Below are 18,687 nucleotides of genomic sequence, written 5' to 3'. Positions count from 1 at the left end.
TAGTATGCAAGGTCTTGGAAAAAATTTTGAAGGAAAAAGTAGTTAAGGACCGTAAGGTGAATGGCAATTGGGACAAATTACAACATGGGTTTACGAAAGGCAGATCGTGCCAAACCAACTTGATCTCCTTCTTTGAGAAAGTAACAGACCTTCTAGATAAAGGAAATGCGGTGGATCTAATTTACCTCGATTTTAGTAAAGCGTTTGATACTGTGCCACACGAGGAATTATTGGTTAAATTGGAAAAGATGGGGATCGATATGAAATTCCAGAGGTGGATAAAGAACTGGTTAAAGGGGAGACTGCAGCGGGTAGTACTGAAAGGTGAACTGTCGGGTTGGACGGAGGTCACCAGTGGGGTTCCTCAAGGTTCGGTTTTGGGTCCGATTTTATTCAATCTATTCGTTACTGACCTCGGAACCGAATGTAGGAGTGGGCTGATAAAGTTTGCGGATGACACAAAGTTGGGAGGTATTGCCAATTCGGAGAAGGATCGGGATATTCTGCAGGGAGACTTGGATGACCTTGTAAATTGGAGTAAAAATAATAGGATGAGATTTAATAGTGAGAAGTGTAAGGTGATGCATTTAGGGATGACTAATAAGAATTTTAGTTATAAGTTAGGGACGCATAGGTTGGAAGTGACGGAGGAGGAGAAGGACCTCGGAGTCCTGGTTGATCGCAGGATGACTATGAGTCGGCAATGTGACTTGGCTGTGAAAAAAGCTAATGCGATTTTGGGATGCGTTAGGCGAGGTATTTCTAGTAGGGACAGGGAGGTGCTGCTTCCGTTATACAAGGCGCTGGTGAGACCTCATTTGGAGTACTGTGTGCAGTTCTGGTCTCCTATGTTTAAAAAGGATGAACTCAAACTGGAACGGGTACAGAGAAGGGCCACTAGGATGATCCGAGGAATGGAAAACCTTTCCTATGAAAGGAGACTCGAGGAGCTCGGTTTGTTTAGCCTAACCAAAAGAAGGCTGAGGGGGGATATGATTGCTCTCTTTAAATATATCAAAGGGATTAATACCAAGGAGGGAGAGGAATTATTTCAGCTCAGTAGTAATGTGGACACGAGAACGAATGGATATAAACTGGCCGTGGGGAAGTTTAGGCTTGAAATTAGAAGAAGGTTTCTAACCGTCAGAGGGGTGAAATTTTGGAACAGCCTTCCGAGGGAAACGGTGGGGGCGAAAGACCTTTCTGGCTTCAAGATTAGGCTTGATAAGTTTATGGAGGGAATGGTTTGAAGGGATAACGTGGTTTTAGTCAATTAGGCATTAACGTGCCATCGCGGGTAAAATGAGGGTCCGGCTGTAGAATCTTGCCTGTATGCTCGGGGTACTGCTGATCGCCATATTTGGGGTCGGGAAGGAATTTTCCTCCAGGGTAGATTGGCAGAGGCCCTGGAGGTTTTTCGCCTTCCTCCGCAGCATAGGGCAGGGGTCGCAGGCTGGAAGATTCTGTTGTGGGTGGGTCAGCTTTTGTGGCCTGCATCATGCGGGAGGTCAGACTAGATGACCATATTGGTCCCTTCTGACCTTAAAGTCTATGAGTCTATGAACTCACTTGGTGGTGGCAGCAGACTGTCCAAGGGCAAGGAAGCATTTGTGCCTTGGGGAAGTTTTTAACTTAAGCTGGTAGAAATAAGCTTAGGGGGTCTTTCATGTGGGTCCCCACAACTGTACCCTAGAGTTCAGAGTGGGGAGGGAACCCTGACAGTGCCCATCACCACCAGATAAAGGAACAGATCTTAAGATGGTTAAAGAAAACTTAGTTTTATAGCATCCTGTCTGGCAAGAAACCACGTATCAATGGTTGTGGCTGTGAAACCCTCATTTCCGTATGGTTTTATCTTTATTGCCCCCTCTTTTCTATAGTTAATCTGTCTGGTTCTCTAATTGTTTCTGTCTGCTGTATAATTAATTTTGCTAGGTGTAAGTTAATTAGGGTAGTGGGATATAATAGGTTAGAGAATTATGCTACAATATGTTAGGATTGGTTAGTTAAATTTCAGTAAAATGACTGGTTAAGATATAGCTGAGAATATTACTATATAAACTGGGGTCAAACAGGAAGTGGAGGGGAAATTGGAATCATGCTTGCTAAGGTGGGGGAACAGGGACACAGGCAAGGCTCTGCAGCATCAGAGCTGGGAAGGGGGACGCGGGGTAAATGCTCTTCGGCATCAGAGCTGGGAAGGGGGACACGGGGTAAATGCTCTGCGGCATCAGAGCTGGGAAGGGGGACACTGGGTAAATGCTCTGCAGCATCAGAGTGGGGAACAGACTATCAGAGATACGCCCAACTGGTGTGAAGGGCTTCGGAATATGCTTACTTGGAAACTAACCCCAATAAACATTGCATTGTCTGCACTTCAGACGTCTGGTCTTTTGCTGCTTGCTGTCTGTCACGGAGTGTGGTGGAGTCAGGGCCCTGCACCCCCCACTTCCTGCAATTCACCGTGACGCTCAGCCAGCCAGTAAAACAGAAGGTTTATTAGACGATAGGAGCACAGGCCAAAACAGAGCCTGTAGGTACAGAAAACAGGACCCCTCAGTCAGGTCCATCTTGGGAGGGTAGGGAGCCCAGACCCCAGTGCTGGGCCTCCCTCAGTTTCCCCAGCCAGCTCCAAACTGAGACTCCCTCCAGCCCCTCCTCTGGCCTTTGTCTCTTTCCCAGGGCCAGGAGGCCACCTGATCTCTTTGTTCTCCAACACCTTCAGTTGGCACCTTGCAGGGAAGGGGCCCAGGCCATCAGTTGCCAGGAGACAGGGTGTCGGCCATTCTCTGTGCAGACCGCATCACCCCTGCCCTCTAGGGCTCTGCAACAATCCACACCCTGATCCCCCCACCTAGATACTTAAGAAATGCATAGGGGAAACTGAGGCACACACACACTATTCAGAGAAAACATTAAGAACAGTCCCGCTTCGTCACACTGTCTGCATGACAAGAACCAGGGAAGTGGGAGGGAGAAGGGAAAGCCCTCTAACAAATACCATCAAGGGCAGAGGGTTTAGTGCATCAGCAACTGGTTCTTGTGTTCAGAACACTTCCCAAGTCAAAGCCATTTTTTGGCCTGACCTCTGGAGGCCCTATGTTTACAACAGCCAGCCATTTGCTACATCTGGTGATCTGCTCACAAATGAGCCAGAACTGGAAAGCTGCAGATCACGATTGAGGTGCACTGGCAGAGGCTCAGGTCTGGAACATTTGGGGCAGATTAGCAACATGAATGCAGCATTGGCTACGCTCAGGGGAAGAGAGCTTGCCCACCCCCTGCTAACACTATGGTATGGATGGCTCAGCCACTCCCACCAGTTATCAGCTGATATCAACCCCACCAAAGAGATCCTGACAGCCCTCCCAGTGACTAACATTAATTTTGAAATATAAAAGAGTAATTCATTTCCCAAAGCAACCTTAGCCTGAACCCAGGCCACTATCTGAGGCTGTGGAACTGGACACAGAGAGAAGTACAGGATTTAACTAGAACGGGAAAGATTTAAAAAAAGGGGAGAAGTCCCAAGGTGCAGGGATTGTACTAGCTTGGGGTGCTGAAGATCCACTCTTAAAGCTCAATTGTGCCCCCTCCCCTAAAAAAAAAAAAAAAAAAAAAAAATCTTGGTGGGTTCACTTTCCTGGTGCTATTTAAGAAAGCTGATATCAAAAATCCAGCAAAGAACTGCCTTCAGCTCTCTCTATACTGCCCTCTGGGGCAAGTCCCCTGAACTAAGAGTTGCTCCATTATATAGAAGTTTGGAATATGTTGAATAAAATGTTGGGAATGCAATTCTGCTAAATCCTACCTGCATGCTCTGTCTGTACAATGGGGCCAGGCAACTATGTTATCCTTGCTGCCACATTGTAAGCTTTGCAGGGTTTGACATGAACAGCACTGGCATGGAAGGCCTCCAAGGAAAGTCTAGGCGCTGCACAAGCGACCTTGTTGACTCAGTACCATAGGTGACTTTCTGCTCAAAGGCAGCACAGAACCCCTGCCCCAATCAGCATGGGTCAGTGTGCTGGACAGGTGAGGGTGCTGCCTTACCAGGGATGCCAGTGTGATGTTTGCTTATCATGGTACGAAGCAACACCTGCAACGTGCAGACAGAGTTGAGTGAAAATCTCCTTCTACTCTCTCCAGAAATGCACACACCAGTTCCATGCACATTTCCTATTGCCTTCTACCACCCTCTTCCCGCACCCCTCCCTCAAGCTGGCATGGCAGAGCAGTTCCGGGGGATGGAAGGGTGGAGGAAATGAAGGAGGTTGCACATTGGTTTTTGACCTTATAACACAGGGCACAAGAGAACAGCTTTATAGGGGCTCCATATTTGCTCGAATCTCTCTCAACTCACTCCCCAACCCAGCCTTCATATCATAATTTGGCCTCTATCCATTTACAGACTGAAGCATCTATCTCCTCCATTCTTCAACCACTTACCTAGCTGTAGCTTTGAACTTCTCCAAGAACTGAAGTCGCAAGCTCTCATGGCCTGGGAGGTCAATCAGCGTCACACTAGAGCCCTGCAAATGGACCAGAAGAAGTAACAATTCCATCAATATTTAATCCACAAATATGCACGATCATGTAGGTCTGGGTAATAAATTATGTAACAAGATACACAACAGTTCATATTCTACAGACAGCCATGGCCTACACCGCAAACAAGACTGCTTTGCAGTTCCCCAACCCCTTTTGGTATCATCATTTCTCCTACAGCAGGGTTCTCAAACTCAAATGAACACGAGGGCCACATGAGTACTAGTACATTGGCCCGAGGGCCGCATTTACTGACACCTCTCCCCCGCCGCCCTCGGCCCCGCCCCCACTCCACCCCTTCCATGAGGCCCTGCCCCGCCTCTTCCCACCCTTTCCCTGCCCCCATTCCAACCCCTTCCCTGAAATCCCCACCCCAACTCCACCCCCTCCCTGCCCCCAGAGGGTGCAAGAGGGGTGTAGGGTGTGGCGGGAGCTCAGGGCAGGGAGTTGGGGTATAGGGTGCAGGAGGGGTGAGTGGTGCGGCAGGGAGTCAGGGTGCGGCAGGGGGTTCAGGGCAGGGGGTCAGGGTGCAGGAGGGGGCTCAGGGCAGGGGGTGAGGGTGCAGGAGGAGTTCGGGGGGCGGGTTCCGGCCCGACATGCACCGGGGGCAGGGCAGGCTCCCTGCCTGCCTGCCCTGCCCCCGCGCTGCTCTGGGAAGCGGCCTGAACCTGGGGAAGGGGGGGCGCAGGGGTGTGTGTGTTGCTGTTGCTTCAGGCACCACCCCCAGCAGCTCCCATTGGTTGGGAACGGGGAACCGCGGCCAATGGGAGCTGCTGGGGGCGGTGCCTGAAGCAACAACCACACACACCCCTGCGCCCTTCCCCAGGTTCCGGCCGCTTCCCGGAGCAGCGCGGGGGCAGGGCAGGCAGACAGGGAGCCTGCCTGGCCCCGGTGCGCATCGGGCTGGAGCTGCTCTAGGTAAATGCTGGGGGACGGCCGGGGCAGGGGGCGAGGAGCTCGCGGGCCACAGAAAATAACGCTGCGGGTCGCATGTTTGAGACCCCTGTCCTACAGCATATGTGCCCAAAATCTCCCACTTATTTGCTGTTGATAGGCAGCTTCTATACATGAGTGTAAGAGGCCCCCATGCCACCACTGGGGCAGTCTCAGGCCACTGCACCCCCCTTGCCCAACAGCAGCAGGAGTTTGGGTGTGGGAGGGGGCTCAGGGCTGGGGCGCGGGAGAGGGATGTGGGCGGCGCTTGCCTCATGGAGGCTCCCCGGAAGCGGCAACATCCCTCGGCTCCTAGGCAGAGGGGCTGGGTGGCTCTATGCGCTGCCTCCACCTGCAGGCACCACCCCCGCAGCACCCATTGACTGCAGTTCCCGGACAATGGGAGCTGCAGAGCCAACGCTCAGGGAGGAGGCAGCGGGCAGAGGTGCCTGGCTGCGGCTCCCCCTCTGCCTAGGAGCTGAGGGATGTTGCCGCGTTCAGGGAGGCACCAAGCCAGGTAGGGAGCCTGCCAACCCTGCCGCCACCACCACCTGCAGCGGCAGTGCCGCCACCCCCCCACCCCAGCTCGGGGAAGGAGAAATGTGGACAGGGGTAAGGGGGCCGAGGCTGGGGTCACTGCTGAGGGTGGGCACGGAGCCCTGGGCACGGGGCCAGCAGCCAGAGGCAGGAGCAGAGATGGGTGCCGCTCCCTTTGCTGCCCCCCATGGAGGCTGGCCCGGGCCCCAGCCATGCACCACTAAACGTTCTTCAGCTTCCCTCTAGGGAACCACGCCCCACAGATTGGGGACCTCTGCCCTAAAATTTGTATAGGCCTTTCACACAACAGGGAAAGAAATATAAGTCTAAAAACAGAAAAATATGATAAGTTTACAAATATTAGCAGTGTGAGGGTGGTGTAAGACTTAAATAACTAGAATTCAAGTTGAGAGCGTCCCTTGAACTCAAGGTTAAAGTTTTGCTAGAGATTTTTGTGGCTTCTTCTGGACCAGCCCCCTGGGTGAAAGTAAGTTACAGGACTTACCGGTACTGCCAGAGTCCTGAGGGGGCGGGGCCTTTAAATCAACCCGGGGCTCCCAGCTGCAGAGGTGGCTGGGAGCCCCCGGGGCTCAGGGGCAAATTAAAGGGCCCGGGGCTCCGGCCGCCGCGGAGCTCCGGGCCCTTTAAATCCCAGCCCTAGCCCAGCCACCGGAGCTGCGGGGGGGATTTAAAGGGCTCTGGGCTGCCCGCAGCGGCGGGGAGCTCTGTGCCCTTTAAATCCGGCCCCAGCCCGGCCGCCGGAGCTGCGGGCAGGATTTAAAGAGCTCTGGGCTCCCGGCGGGGAGCCCTTTAAATCCCCGCCGCGGAAGCCGGTGCGGTCCGGCACGGCGTACTGGGTCTTGCCAGTACGCCATATCGTACCGGCTTACTTTCACCTCTGACCAGCCCCCTTTCCTCATATGGTTCCGTTCTCATGACTCCTGCCCCATTAGCGCCATGCATCCTTTACTTAGCTTATGAACACAGCTCTTAATACCTAAATAATCCCCCAACCAACCTCCTTAAAAGACTGGAACAAATCTGTAGTTTCTAGGTCAAGACACTTTGAAGATACGATGAACCAAAAAAAAAAAAAAAAAAAAAAATATAATCTGACAACGGAATGAAACCCACTTGAGCTTCTCAGACCTCCATTCCCTATCTACCCTTCCATCACAGATTTGTCCCAGCCTCTCTAGAAAGATTCTATCCCAGGTTAAGACCAACTGAGTGAAATTTTAGGCAGACCGGTTCCAGTTTTGGCAAAGCTAGGAGAAGGAGACACCAAATCAGATTTATAGCTTCCGCTTAACTACACAGAGACTAGTGCTTCTCTCTGCAGAATCTGACTATAATTAGCTGTAAATTCTAAGGCCACCAACTCACAACCAAACTTGTCATACCCCAAGAGTTTTATGCAAAATCCAAACCAGTGTCTGCTTACCTTGTCATTACTGACTCTGTAAACAGCAGAGCTATCAGTTATGGAGGTCTGGGTGTTTCGGTAAGTGCCTGTTAACAGCTATTAAAAATAAAACAAGACAGAAGAAAATCAATCCTATTTCCAGGTTTCCGAGGAAATGTTTTTTTCTACTCAATGAAATTTCAGCAAAATGATGGAATTGTCTGTTTTAGGAAATGTTAAACTGATTGTTTCCTATCATTCCAGGAACCTCCCAATCAATTAACACTGGCTGGCTCCATCTCCATGGAACACTTCCATCCCCCCAAATGAAGGACTCCAACACCGAGCCTAATTCAAAGATGCCATTAATGCTTAATCACAGTCCAGAATGACATGCAATTACAATGCTGTAGGCAGTTTCCTCTCAAGAAAACACTAAACCTTCTTTGCTATGTATCCCAGCAGCCTTACTGGAAACAGAATAGGGACACTGAAGACTACCCAAGCAAACAAAAAGCATCGTGTCAAGCTATAATTAATTTTTACTTATGTATGAACAAGTTGTTTAATCAGCCTGATTTCTAAAATCAGGGATGAAACAACATTTAGAACAAGGTAATGGAAATACAGGAACATATAAAGAGATGAATTCAGCTTTGAGACTTTTTAAAAAAGAATAAAATAATATAGGTCTGATATTTGGCCCACTTTATAATCAAGCTGATTGGGAAAGGGTGATAGATTTAAATACGTGTTTTAAAAAGGCATTTACAAAGTCATCATCATTTCTAGTTCTTTTCAAAACTGAATAAATGTGCCAAATAGAAAAAATAGGTTTTCTAATCTTCATGTTTCAAGGACCATTTTGCAAACAAGAGGGAATAAAACAAATTGCAGCAGATTCTGCTTATTAGCAACCCCTCAGCGGCCTGCAAAAATTTGCCATTATCCAGCAGTTGCCAATAAGTGGAAGGCACGTTTGCAGGGCTGCAGCCACGGTAGGAAACGCTGGCCTGCGACTTGTAGGGCTGCAGCCAAGGAAATGTGCCTGCGGGCAGCGGGGCTGCAGCCCAGATGCTGGGGCTTCTACAGTGAGTAGGGGCAGTCCACAGAGCTGCACAGCACCTCAACTCTCCAGGGATTGGGGCTCAGCACATCCCAGCGCTTTCTTCCCTGGTGCAGCCCGGGGAGCACAAGGAGAGGTACCGTGAAGCTCTGGCACCTGGGCTGCAGCCAGAGGTGAAAGTAAACCGGTAAGAAAATGGCTATCGATACACAGCCAACCGTACCAGCAGGGCTGCCAATTGGAGGGGTGGGGCAAAAGGGGCAGCTGTCCTGGGGCCTGTGCCAGCAGCCAGAGCCCCGAGCCCTTTAAATTGCCGCCGGAGCCCTGGCTGGCATGGGCTGGGCAGTACCGAAGGGCTGGCTGGGGGAGTCTAGCCCCAACCCCGCCCCTTCCACCCGAGCCGCCCCTTCCACCTTGCCCAGTTACTTTCCCCCCTGGCTGCAGCTCCTTTCCCCAGCCTCCCCACAGAGCCCTCAGCCCCTGACCTCCTGTGCAATTCCTGTGCACAGGCAGGCTTGCTGGGCTGCAGTCCCAGAAGGAAGCACTAGGGGCTGCAGGCAGGTTTGATAGGCTGCAGCTAGAGAAGGCCCTGTCCAGCACTTCCTTCCTTGGCTGCAGCTTGCAAACCTACCTGCAGCTGGAGCCTTCCTCCTAAAAAATTGTCCTTAATAAATGGCATGCCACTGCCAACATCTGAATCCCATTAACCTTAAAGTCAATAGGACAGGGCTGATTCCCAACAAAATGATGCTATTAACCAGAAGCTGTTAACATCCAGGTTTCTACTAAGCAGAATCTACTATACTTGCAAGTTTTAATTTAAAGAGAGTTCTCCCCTTCCACAAATGCACCTAAAGAGCCCATTAAAGGTTTGAAAAGAAGAGCACGAGCCACTCAGCTTTCATTCACCTTGCCAATCTCAGTGGCAGGAGTACTATAAAACACCCCAAACTTTACTTACTCGGACAAACAGCAGTGTTTTTCCTGAGTCACAAAGGCCTACCAGAAGCACCGTCCTCCGGCTGCTCTTCCTGCCCCGGATAAGTTTCCAAACCACTGTGGACAGAGGAAAAATTACAGGATACCAGCATATGGCCAAGCATGCATCTGTACAAACAAATTTTGGATTTGTAATTTGCCATCAGTGGAAGTACTAGTCTAGATACAGCTCAGATGTCTTACCCCTTTTCATCTAACCTTGCTCTGAGCATTATGGAGGTGCCATAGCATCTTCACAGGTAAGCTGGCTTTGAGTTTCATACTGACGAGGTTTAATACTACCTGTTATAGATGAACAATTAGCTGTTAAAATTAAATAATACTCCCTTTAATTTTGCAAGTCCCAACATTTTTTCTCTAAATCTCTCTAGCTAACAAATGGTTCATACTAACTTTTCTAAATTTTCCATATAGCCAAACTTCACTGAAAACTCATGGACCACATCTGAAGATATTCAGCTGCAACAGAGCAAAGGCTCTGGGGTCCTAGTTTTCCATGCTACAAAAAACAAAATTCTCAGATAATAAAAACAACAAAAATCTGCATTTTTTCCACAATTAAGATGAAACGCTGAACTTCAGTTTCCCGATTCAGTTTGAACACGTTTTATTGATATACAATAGAACCTCATTTATCCGAGCCTCCATTATCTGGCTCTCCATATTAAGCGAACCACCAGCCACCAGGGGCTGACTGCCTGAGCTCTCACCTCATCTTAAAATAAGGGATAGAAAGCTCTTTGCCAATTCTCCTGATTATCCCAATTTCTGATTATCTGATCTGGCCCCAGTCCTAATTAGATCGGATAAATGGGGTTCCACTGTAAATTAAAAGCGCATTCAAAAATCAACCACAAGAGGGGGTGATTGTGCGCATTGAATTTGTGACACTGGTACTTTCAGTACGTTAGGGGGTTGGGGTACCGGGCCAGGGGGATAGACCAGGCAGCCTGCCGGGGTGGCCGGGAGAAAGCGGGCCAGGCCGCGCAGGGTGTCGGGGGCACCGGGCCGACGGGAGGCGAGCCGAGGTACCGGGCTGGGGGTAGGCGGGTCGGGGTACCGGGCCGGGGGCAGGCGGGCCGCGCAGCGAGTCGGAGTGTCAGGCCGCAGTCACTCACGCAGGGTCAGGGCCACGGCCAGCAGCGCCAGCAGCACCGAGAGCAGGGTCGAGTCCAGCACTTGCAGCTCCTGCCGCAGCGAGTCCAGGTAGGGCTGCAGCCCACTTCGCTGGTCGCCCTCCGGCGCCATCCCCTGCCCCGCGCTGACAGCCACGTGTCCCTAGTCGTGGCCTGCACCGTCAGAGCGCCGCGCCGTGCAGATGCATCATGGGAAACGTAGTTCCCCGCCCGCAAGCGCCCACAGTCTCGCCGCAAGGGCTCTCGGGAGTTGTGGTCCTCCAGGGCCTTCTCTGGAAAGCCTCATGGGAGTTGTAGTTTCTTCCCTCTCCTGGCCTGGAGGGCGGCGCACTGAGCCGGGGGCCCCACAGGGTGTTGATCCCTTCTAGGGTTTCCTGGCCTGACCCAGTTTAACTCCCCCCATTCGCCTGTGGAGGTCACGGTCAGAGAGGGCATCTTTCCAGGCCACTTCCGCTCATCTGAGCAGCCCAGGGCCCATGACAGGAGCCCCGCTTCTCGCTCCTCTGTAGCGCCCATGGCGCCAGGGTTACCAGATGTCCAGGTTTCCCCACACACGGCTTCTCCTTCAATCTCTGTCCCAGTGGAGTTTTGAAATATACACATGTCTGTGATTTTTCTTGCTCGTCCTTTTTCCAACGTCGATTCTGGTAGAACTGAAAATCCCAGCGTGTGTGTTTACTTACTTCTGCGCCGCTGCTGGCGTTGGCGATGCCTTCAGAACTGGGCGGCTGGAGAGCAGCGGCTGTGGGCTGGGACTGACTGCCTGGAAAAAGTTACCTTTAAATTTGATTTTAATTTGTTTTTGAGGTCATCACATTTGTTATTTATAAATATTCAATATTCAAATTAGAAAGGAACTACAGTAGAAACTGTACTCCCCCTCCACCCAGCAGTGTCCTCTATTTGGGAACTTAAAATATGGTAATCCTACACGGCGTGAGGGCCCAGCCCTCCTCCCATGGAGCTGGGTGTGCTGGGGGCCGTAGCCCAGCTCTGCTAGGAGCCCAGCGCCACAGGTGGCTTTGCTAAGTGCACTCACTCAGCAGTCTGCAGGCAATTGCTGCCAAACAGTCTGTAAAACTTTTAACAGCGACTCTTCTTTTTGCACCAGGGTCACTGGCAGTCATGCCTACCTCCTGCTCCCACGTAGGACAGCCAGCGTCGCCACCACACCAGGATTTATCAATTTATAACGCCAAATAGTTCCAGAGCATAGTGGGCCGTTTCCCAAAGGCTTGACAAGATAGCAGTTCATGGGTCACCAGAGTGACTTGCATGAGCTCCACAGCTAAACAGGCAGTTATATGGAGCACTGTGGGAGTAAGGAAAACATTAATCCTTAATCAGCCTGCTGCTGCATCCTTGAATTCTACATATTACATAGTATATTCCATAAAAAAATGGCATTAAGAGAACATTATTAGCGTTGCAAAGTCAAGTACTCAAAAGTTAGGAAAGGTCAGGATTAAGGCTGTTTAGCAACCTGAAGTGTGCCCCCTTGTGTATGTATATTGTCTCTAATTACATGAGTACATACAGTACTATATTTTCCACAGGCCCCCTACTAAATTTCTAGATATGTAGTGAATTTTTGGATATAAATAATCCATTTGAAATTACTCACATTTGATGGTACTGGTTTTTAACACATAGGGCTTGCTCCTCTAAAAATAACACCTCAGCAAGCTGCTGCTAGTAGAAGCTAAAATCATTAAGTACGTCTGAGATGTAAATTAGCAAAGCAGAGGCTACTCTCCATGATTCCTCTCCAGCTCACTAACTCCTGTTCTCTCAATATTCAGACCAATAGTTTTCTTAATAAATAGAATCATAGAATCATAGAATATCAGGGTTGGAAAGGACCTCAGGAGGTCATCCAGTCCAACCCCCTGCTCAAAGCAGGACCAACTCCCAACTAAATCATCATGTACATGGAGAGCTACAGCAAACAAGGGGTCCAAGTTACAAGCCTACTTCTGTTCCCAGTCAAGCAACTGCTGTACTCGAGTTGGGTGAGAGAGGTCCATGCAGTTAAAGCATCACGCGCTACTAAAAAGAGAAAAAGTGCCTGTCTGAGAATACACAGAGGCCTGAAAACATGCTGTCACTCTGCAAAGTAAAAACTGGCCATTTATGATCTGATTTCAGAATTACTGACCTCAAAGCTTTCAAAAATAATGAGGCAGGGCCCCCCAAAAATCATGGGCTTAAAAATCTTGAGGTTTTTTTAAATAATAAATTTTGGATTCTTTTTCTATGCCTTCTTTTGCACAGACTTTAGGAGGCACACCTAAGCTTTTTCAAGTTTTTCTCTGCAAACAGCAGACCTATACGTTTCCTTTTTTTGTTAATGAAAGCTGAGGTTACTTTTCACATAGTCTCTTGACTGTAGCAGTTGGGGCTTTGTGGAAAACTCCAACCAATCACAAGTGTTAGCAACACTGGCCCAGATCAGTGGGGACAACCAGGACATACGGGCCCTAAAAAAATCCAAAACTAGTGTTTAAATAATCCAAAGGGAACTCTGAAACTGAAGCCCCTGAGTCAAATATCCTGTACTTTAAGAGCACTGCTATAAATTACAGATCAGCACCCTTGCTCAGCAAGTTAGCTTAACCTGACTGCACTTTGTAAGCCCCTTCAGGATTCAGCCTGAAGCAAGCTGGGCTGCACTAGAAATAACAAGTGTGCCACCCAGGGCAGGTGGAGGGTCCAGGGCTCTCCACAGTGGCCCAGGCTCCTTGGGTGGCTCTTACCACGGCCCAGCTCCAGCTTCTGGCCTGGCCAGTGGGCGGGGCCTATGGGGAAGAGGAGGAGCAGGGGTGAGACTGGCGCTTCCTCTGAGCCTCAGGCAGGTGCAGAGCTGGGACAAATACCGTCCTGGAGTCATTCAGCCCAGGACTTGAACGCTGCATTTTGAGACTGTCCCACCCAATTCAGGTCACCCTAAGCAGATATGACCCTTAACTTTAATGGCTGTATGCTGACTGGCCAACAGATATGCTAAGCAGGTTGGCCGGAGCTAGGAGAAGATACTTCCTCCTACTTGTCTGCAGTGTTACTACCTCATGCAACTTTTTCACAAGTGAACCAGATTTAGGCAGGGCTTGGGCCCAGTCTGGCGCTAAGAAGCCACAGCCCCCTAGCAAATCTTAGCCCTATGATTGGTCCCTGCCCCACTTTCCCATGTGGCAGAACAACCAATCAGAGCTGCTGCAAGAAGGGGTTGGCTAATGTTCTCCTAGATCAGGGGTGGGCAAACTTTTTGGCCCTAGGACCACATCGGGTACAGAAATTGTATGGAGGGCCAGGTAAGGAAGGCTGGGGGAGGCTATGCCTCCCCAAACAGCGAGGCGTGGCCTGGCCCCTGCCCCCATCCAGCCCCCCGGAACTCCCACCCCCATCCAACCCCCCGGGACTCCCGCATCCTATCCAAACACCCCTGCTTTCTGTCCCCTGACCATCCCCCCGGGACGCCCATCCCCTATCCAATCTCCCCTGCTCCCCATCCCCTGACCGCCCCCCTGAGCCCCCCCCCACCCCCACCCCCTATTCAACCCTCCTTGCTCTCTCAGCCCCACGTTACCTGTTCCCTTAACCCCCCTACCCTTCCTGTGAGAATAGTGTCAGCTCCTGGGGTGGGGGAGTGCACCCCAAGAGTGTGCCTAGGGACCCGAAGATAGGGGCAGTGCCTGGGCTCTGTTCCAACTCTGGAGGCTGAAAGCCCTCAGGGATTCAGTTGCTAGATCCCCACACAGCAGTCTGGGAGTAGCCAAGAAGGGTACTTGACTGGTCGGACCATGCATTCTCCGAGAGAGTTGATGTGTCAATACTTCGGAGATTTTAGTTGGTTCGATACAATTGTCCTTCTGGAAAAGCACACAATCTAAATTTTCCATGCAGTGAACTATGTTTATTTGCTGCTTACAGGTGCCAACCTATTGCATCAGAAATGCTGGTCATGTAGCATTAGTGGAAATTGCAGCTCAATGTTTCTGACTGGTTCCACTTGGTATCTAAGGTTTGGTGCTGAATAAGCTCTACTGGTTTGGGTTATTCTGGGTATGTATTATTATTATTTGTATTACCATAGCAGCTATATAGATGCATTGTTAGTGCTTCCAAAGAAATATGATAGGCACACCATACACACTGAAAAATAAATATGTACATTTCTGTGAGGCCAGCTTGTGCTATTCTGTGTATTTGATAGCATTCTGTAATAGCTGAGACTCCAAATGCAAAGGAGAACTTCAAACTAAACCACAGCAAGCCCAATGTTAGACTCTGAGATTTTATTTCTTGCTCTGGTGACAGCAGGAAGTCAAACATCATGAGAACAGGCTAGACACCTCTTCAATGGTGAGTTAAAGGGGGGGAAGAGACAGCAGCAGTGGGACCCCAGCTAGCTAGAGTTCAATGCTGAGAACGCTACAAGGAATGAAGCATCCAGATTTTTCCTCCCACTGTGAGGCGCTCCCGTTAATCTGATCAGTCCAAGTCACTGAAGCTGCAGACCTGGAGGAGTTCTGTAAGGGGAAGAGAACAGGCAGATTCAGATATTGCTGGCAGCTTGTTTAAACAGAAAATAAACACATTTCACATTCTACCAGCACAGATAACACTACAGTAACAATCTCTCCATGTGGAAAACATACCCTAGGTTCACATGCACAAAGTGCTACAAAGAGCTCTCCCAACCCAGTCCCGACAGGATTTCACTGTTTGGAATGGATCAGGGGCAGACTGCTCAAAGCTACTCTGGCCATGTGTTCTCCAAGCAGGAAGCCCCATAGGAAATGGGGCAGGAGCACTGGCTGGCTGGAGAGCTCACAGCAATATATTGTTTCCAGCTCTCTCTGAATCGTAGAATATCAGGGTTGGAAGGGACCTCAGGAGGTCATCTAGTCCAACCCCCTGCTCAAAGCAGGACCAATTCCCAACTAAATCATCCCAGCCAGGGATTTGTCAAGTCTGACCTTAAAAACCTCTAAGGAAGGAGATTCTACCACCTCCCTAGGTAACCCATTCCAGTGCTTTACCACCCTCCTATTGAAAAAGTTCTTCCTAATATCCAACCTAAACCTCCCCCACTCTAACTTGAGACCATTATTCCTTGTTCTGTCATCTGCTACCACTGAGAACAGTCTAGATCCATCCTCTTTGGAACCCCCTTTCAGGTAGTTGAAAGCAGCTATCAAATCCCCCCTCATTCTTCTCTTCTGCAGACTAAACAATGCCAGTTCCCTCAGCCTCTCCTCATAAGTCATGTGCTCCAGCCCCCTAATCATTTTTGTTGCCCTCCGCTGGACTCTTTCCAATTTTTCCACATCCTTCTTGTAGTGTGGGGCCCAAAACTGGACACAGTACTCCAGATGAGGCCTCACCAATGTCGAATAGAGGGGAATGATCACATCCCTCGATCTCCTGGCAATGCCCCTACTTATACAGCCCAAAATGCCATTAGCCTTCTTGGCAACAAGGGCACACTGTCGACTCATATCCAGCTTCTCATTCACTGTAACCACTAGGTCTTTTTCTGCAGAACTGCTGTCTAGCCATTCGGTCCCTAGTCTGTAGCAGTGCATGGGATTCTTCTGTCCTAAGTGAAGTTCCAGTTGGGGAATAAACTTTTTCATAATATTAGTGGCCAGTGGACTGGATGGGCTCAAGGGACTTGTTAAGAGGCTTCTAGGGCACTGGTTCAAATCTGTGCCAGGTCAGCAGGGGCCAAGAGTTGCTACCATTCACTGAGTGGACGGTGGACTGTGTGAAATGAACTGGTGATCTCAGGCTAGATTCTTAGTGGACACGAGTCCACATCACAAAAGCTACCTTCCGTTCTTGGCTTCTCCTCTAATTTGCCGCCTTCTTGGCAATCTCAGAGGAGAGGCCAAGTACTGAATGGACGTGAAAAAGGAACTTGTCGTCTCTTCTCCTAAGATGTATTTCTACAGAACAGGACTGAGCACATTGGCGGGGCAGGGAAGGTTGCATCCCCACTTCTCATACTGTACCTATACTAGAGATAAATAACAGACCTTAGTGTCTGGTGATACCAATCCAGCATGGTTCAACTCATAACATTTTTATAAGAAAAAAAGATGTATTGGTATCTTCATAAGTTGTTGCCTTCATTTTGCTTGGAAAACTGGACTGGGCAGTGACAGACATAACTCCCGTCTCCCTCGAGCCCCAACTCCCCATGATATTCATGTCTATGTAGCAGACAGATGCAGTTCATCTATTTCTCATCTGGGTTTGTTACAGTTACCTGATGGTGAGCACTTATTGAGACTAGAGATAGAATCAAAGTAGTCTTTTCCCAGGTACTGCTCATAGGTTGTTCCTCTGGAGAGTTGAATCAGGCACGTGGTGGAATCCTTGAATAAAAGGTCCTTGGTTTCAGACTGAAACATCTGGAAGATAGCTTTCTGAGATCCATGGCTTCCATACAATGCCTGAAATACAGGAGTGAATGGGTAAATGGACATAGATGAAAGCAAAGACTCAGCCTCATGCAGAGTATGGCGTAAAGCTGGAGAAAGTTCTCTCACCATCAACAGAACAATGTAAGAAAAAATATTTGCATACACTCCCAAAAGAACTTCCTTCTACAGGGACGGGAGGAGAGCAGAAGAACCCACAAAATCCAGTAGGGGGCCTCACCATGCAGATTTACCTGGAAAGAGCTCAGATACCACGGTGATGAGCAAGGTAGAAAGTCCTAATACAGAGAGCAGGGACTGCAGTATGAAGCCATGTATCACTACATGACTGGTCTTAATCAGTTTTGGTCCTATAGAAATAGTGAGAGATCTCGAAATACATATTTTCCTCATGCAGAGGGCTGGATTCTCCGGTCTCACAAGTTCACTTTGCAGCTCAACTTAAGGTGGCCAGAGATTCCCATAAGACAATTCCTCTTGTATACCAGGTGTGATGTTGCACCCCATAATGCTTTATAGAAATATGCTTATGAGTGTAAATATGACATAACTGGAATATGTTTTATGCTAGATATGCCATGTAACATATCTTTGCAAAGATTATGTTCTACTGAATGTATTTATCCTATTCGTATGCATGTATCATTTTTATATCTGAAGTTATGAGTGTTGGCTCTATGCTTGTATTTAAAGTGTTTGCTGTAGGAAGCACATAAGGCAGATTTGGTCAACATAGTGTGAAGGGGTTGTTCAAGTAATTGGGAGTACTTAGCTAACAATGGACCTGGAGAGACGCCAATCCACATCTGAGCTTTCCTGGGAATGTTCAAACTAACATGTAAACAATGGCATCGGCCTGTAAATAACTGAGTCATGCATGGACATGTGACTTGCCCATGTGACTCCAGAACTCCATCTTGTAGCTGTGATTCTGCACAGGAGAACACTAGGAGTTTCCATCCACGAGAGAGACTATATAAGGCCCTAGAAAACCCCTCCATTTTGTCTTCAGCTGGCTCAAGAGATAACCTCTCCACCCCAAAGAGATGCCTGAAAGAAACTGGAACAAAGGACAGTAACTACAGGGATGTGAGTGATTGCTGGACCCAGACTATGTGGAAGTCTAGTCTGTCAAAGAAGCTTATTGGACCATCTCTGAGGGTGAGATTTACCTGCATTTAGTTTCCTACTGTATTAGGCTTAGACTTGTGTGTTTTTGTTTTATTTTGCTTGGTAATTTACTTTGTTCTGTCTGTTATTACTTGGAACCACTTAAATCCTACTTTTTATATTTAATAAAATCACATTTTCCTTATTAATTAACCTAGAGCAAGTATTAATACCTGGGGGAGCAAACAGCTGTGCATCTCTATCAATGTAGAGGGCGAACAATTTGAGTTTACCTTGTATAAGCTTTATACATAGTAAAATGGATTTGTTTGGGGTTTGGACCCCATTGGGAGCTGGGTATCTGGGTGCTGGAGACAGGAGCACTTCTTAAGCTGTTTTCAGTTAAGCCTGCAGCTTTTGGGGGATGTGGTTCAGACCAGGGTATGTGTTTGTAGCAGGCTAGCATGTCTGGCACAACCAGGCGGGGTACCGAAGTCCCAAGCT

General features: G+C 49.0%; 1 protein-coding gene across 1 annotated transcript in view; it reads right to left on the bottom strand.

The window, feature by feature from the left end:
* The window catches only part of LOC135884102 (ovotransferrin-like), a 59,219-nt gene that overhangs the window by 18,519 nt on the left and 22,013 nt on the right, over positions 1–18,687 (bottom strand). The window contains exons 16-21 of the mRNA XM_065411397.1: positions 16,899–17,085; positions 15,122–15,153; positions 10,607–10,766; positions 9,451–9,545; positions 7,463–7,540; positions 4,450–4,532 (exon numbers count right to left, since the gene is read on the bottom strand). Of these exons, the coding sequence (XP_065267469.1) occupies positions 4,450–4,532; positions 7,463–7,540; positions 9,451–9,545; positions 10,607–10,766; positions 15,122–15,153; positions 16,899–17,085 (635 nt within the window). The remainder of the gene's footprint in view (positions 1–4,449; positions 4,533–7,462; positions 7,541–9,450; positions 9,546–10,606; positions 10,767–15,121; positions 15,154–16,898; positions 17,086–18,687) is intronic.

This window comes from Emys orbicularis, chromosome 9, assembly GCF_028017835.1.
Source record: "Emys orbicularis isolate rEmyOrb1 chromosome 9, rEmyOrb1.hap1, whole genome shotgun sequence".
NCBI classification, from domain to species: domain Eukaryota; kingdom Metazoa; phylum Chordata; order Testudines; family Emydidae; genus Emys; species Emys orbicularis.
This window is presented reverse-complemented; position numbering and strand designations above follow the sequence as displayed.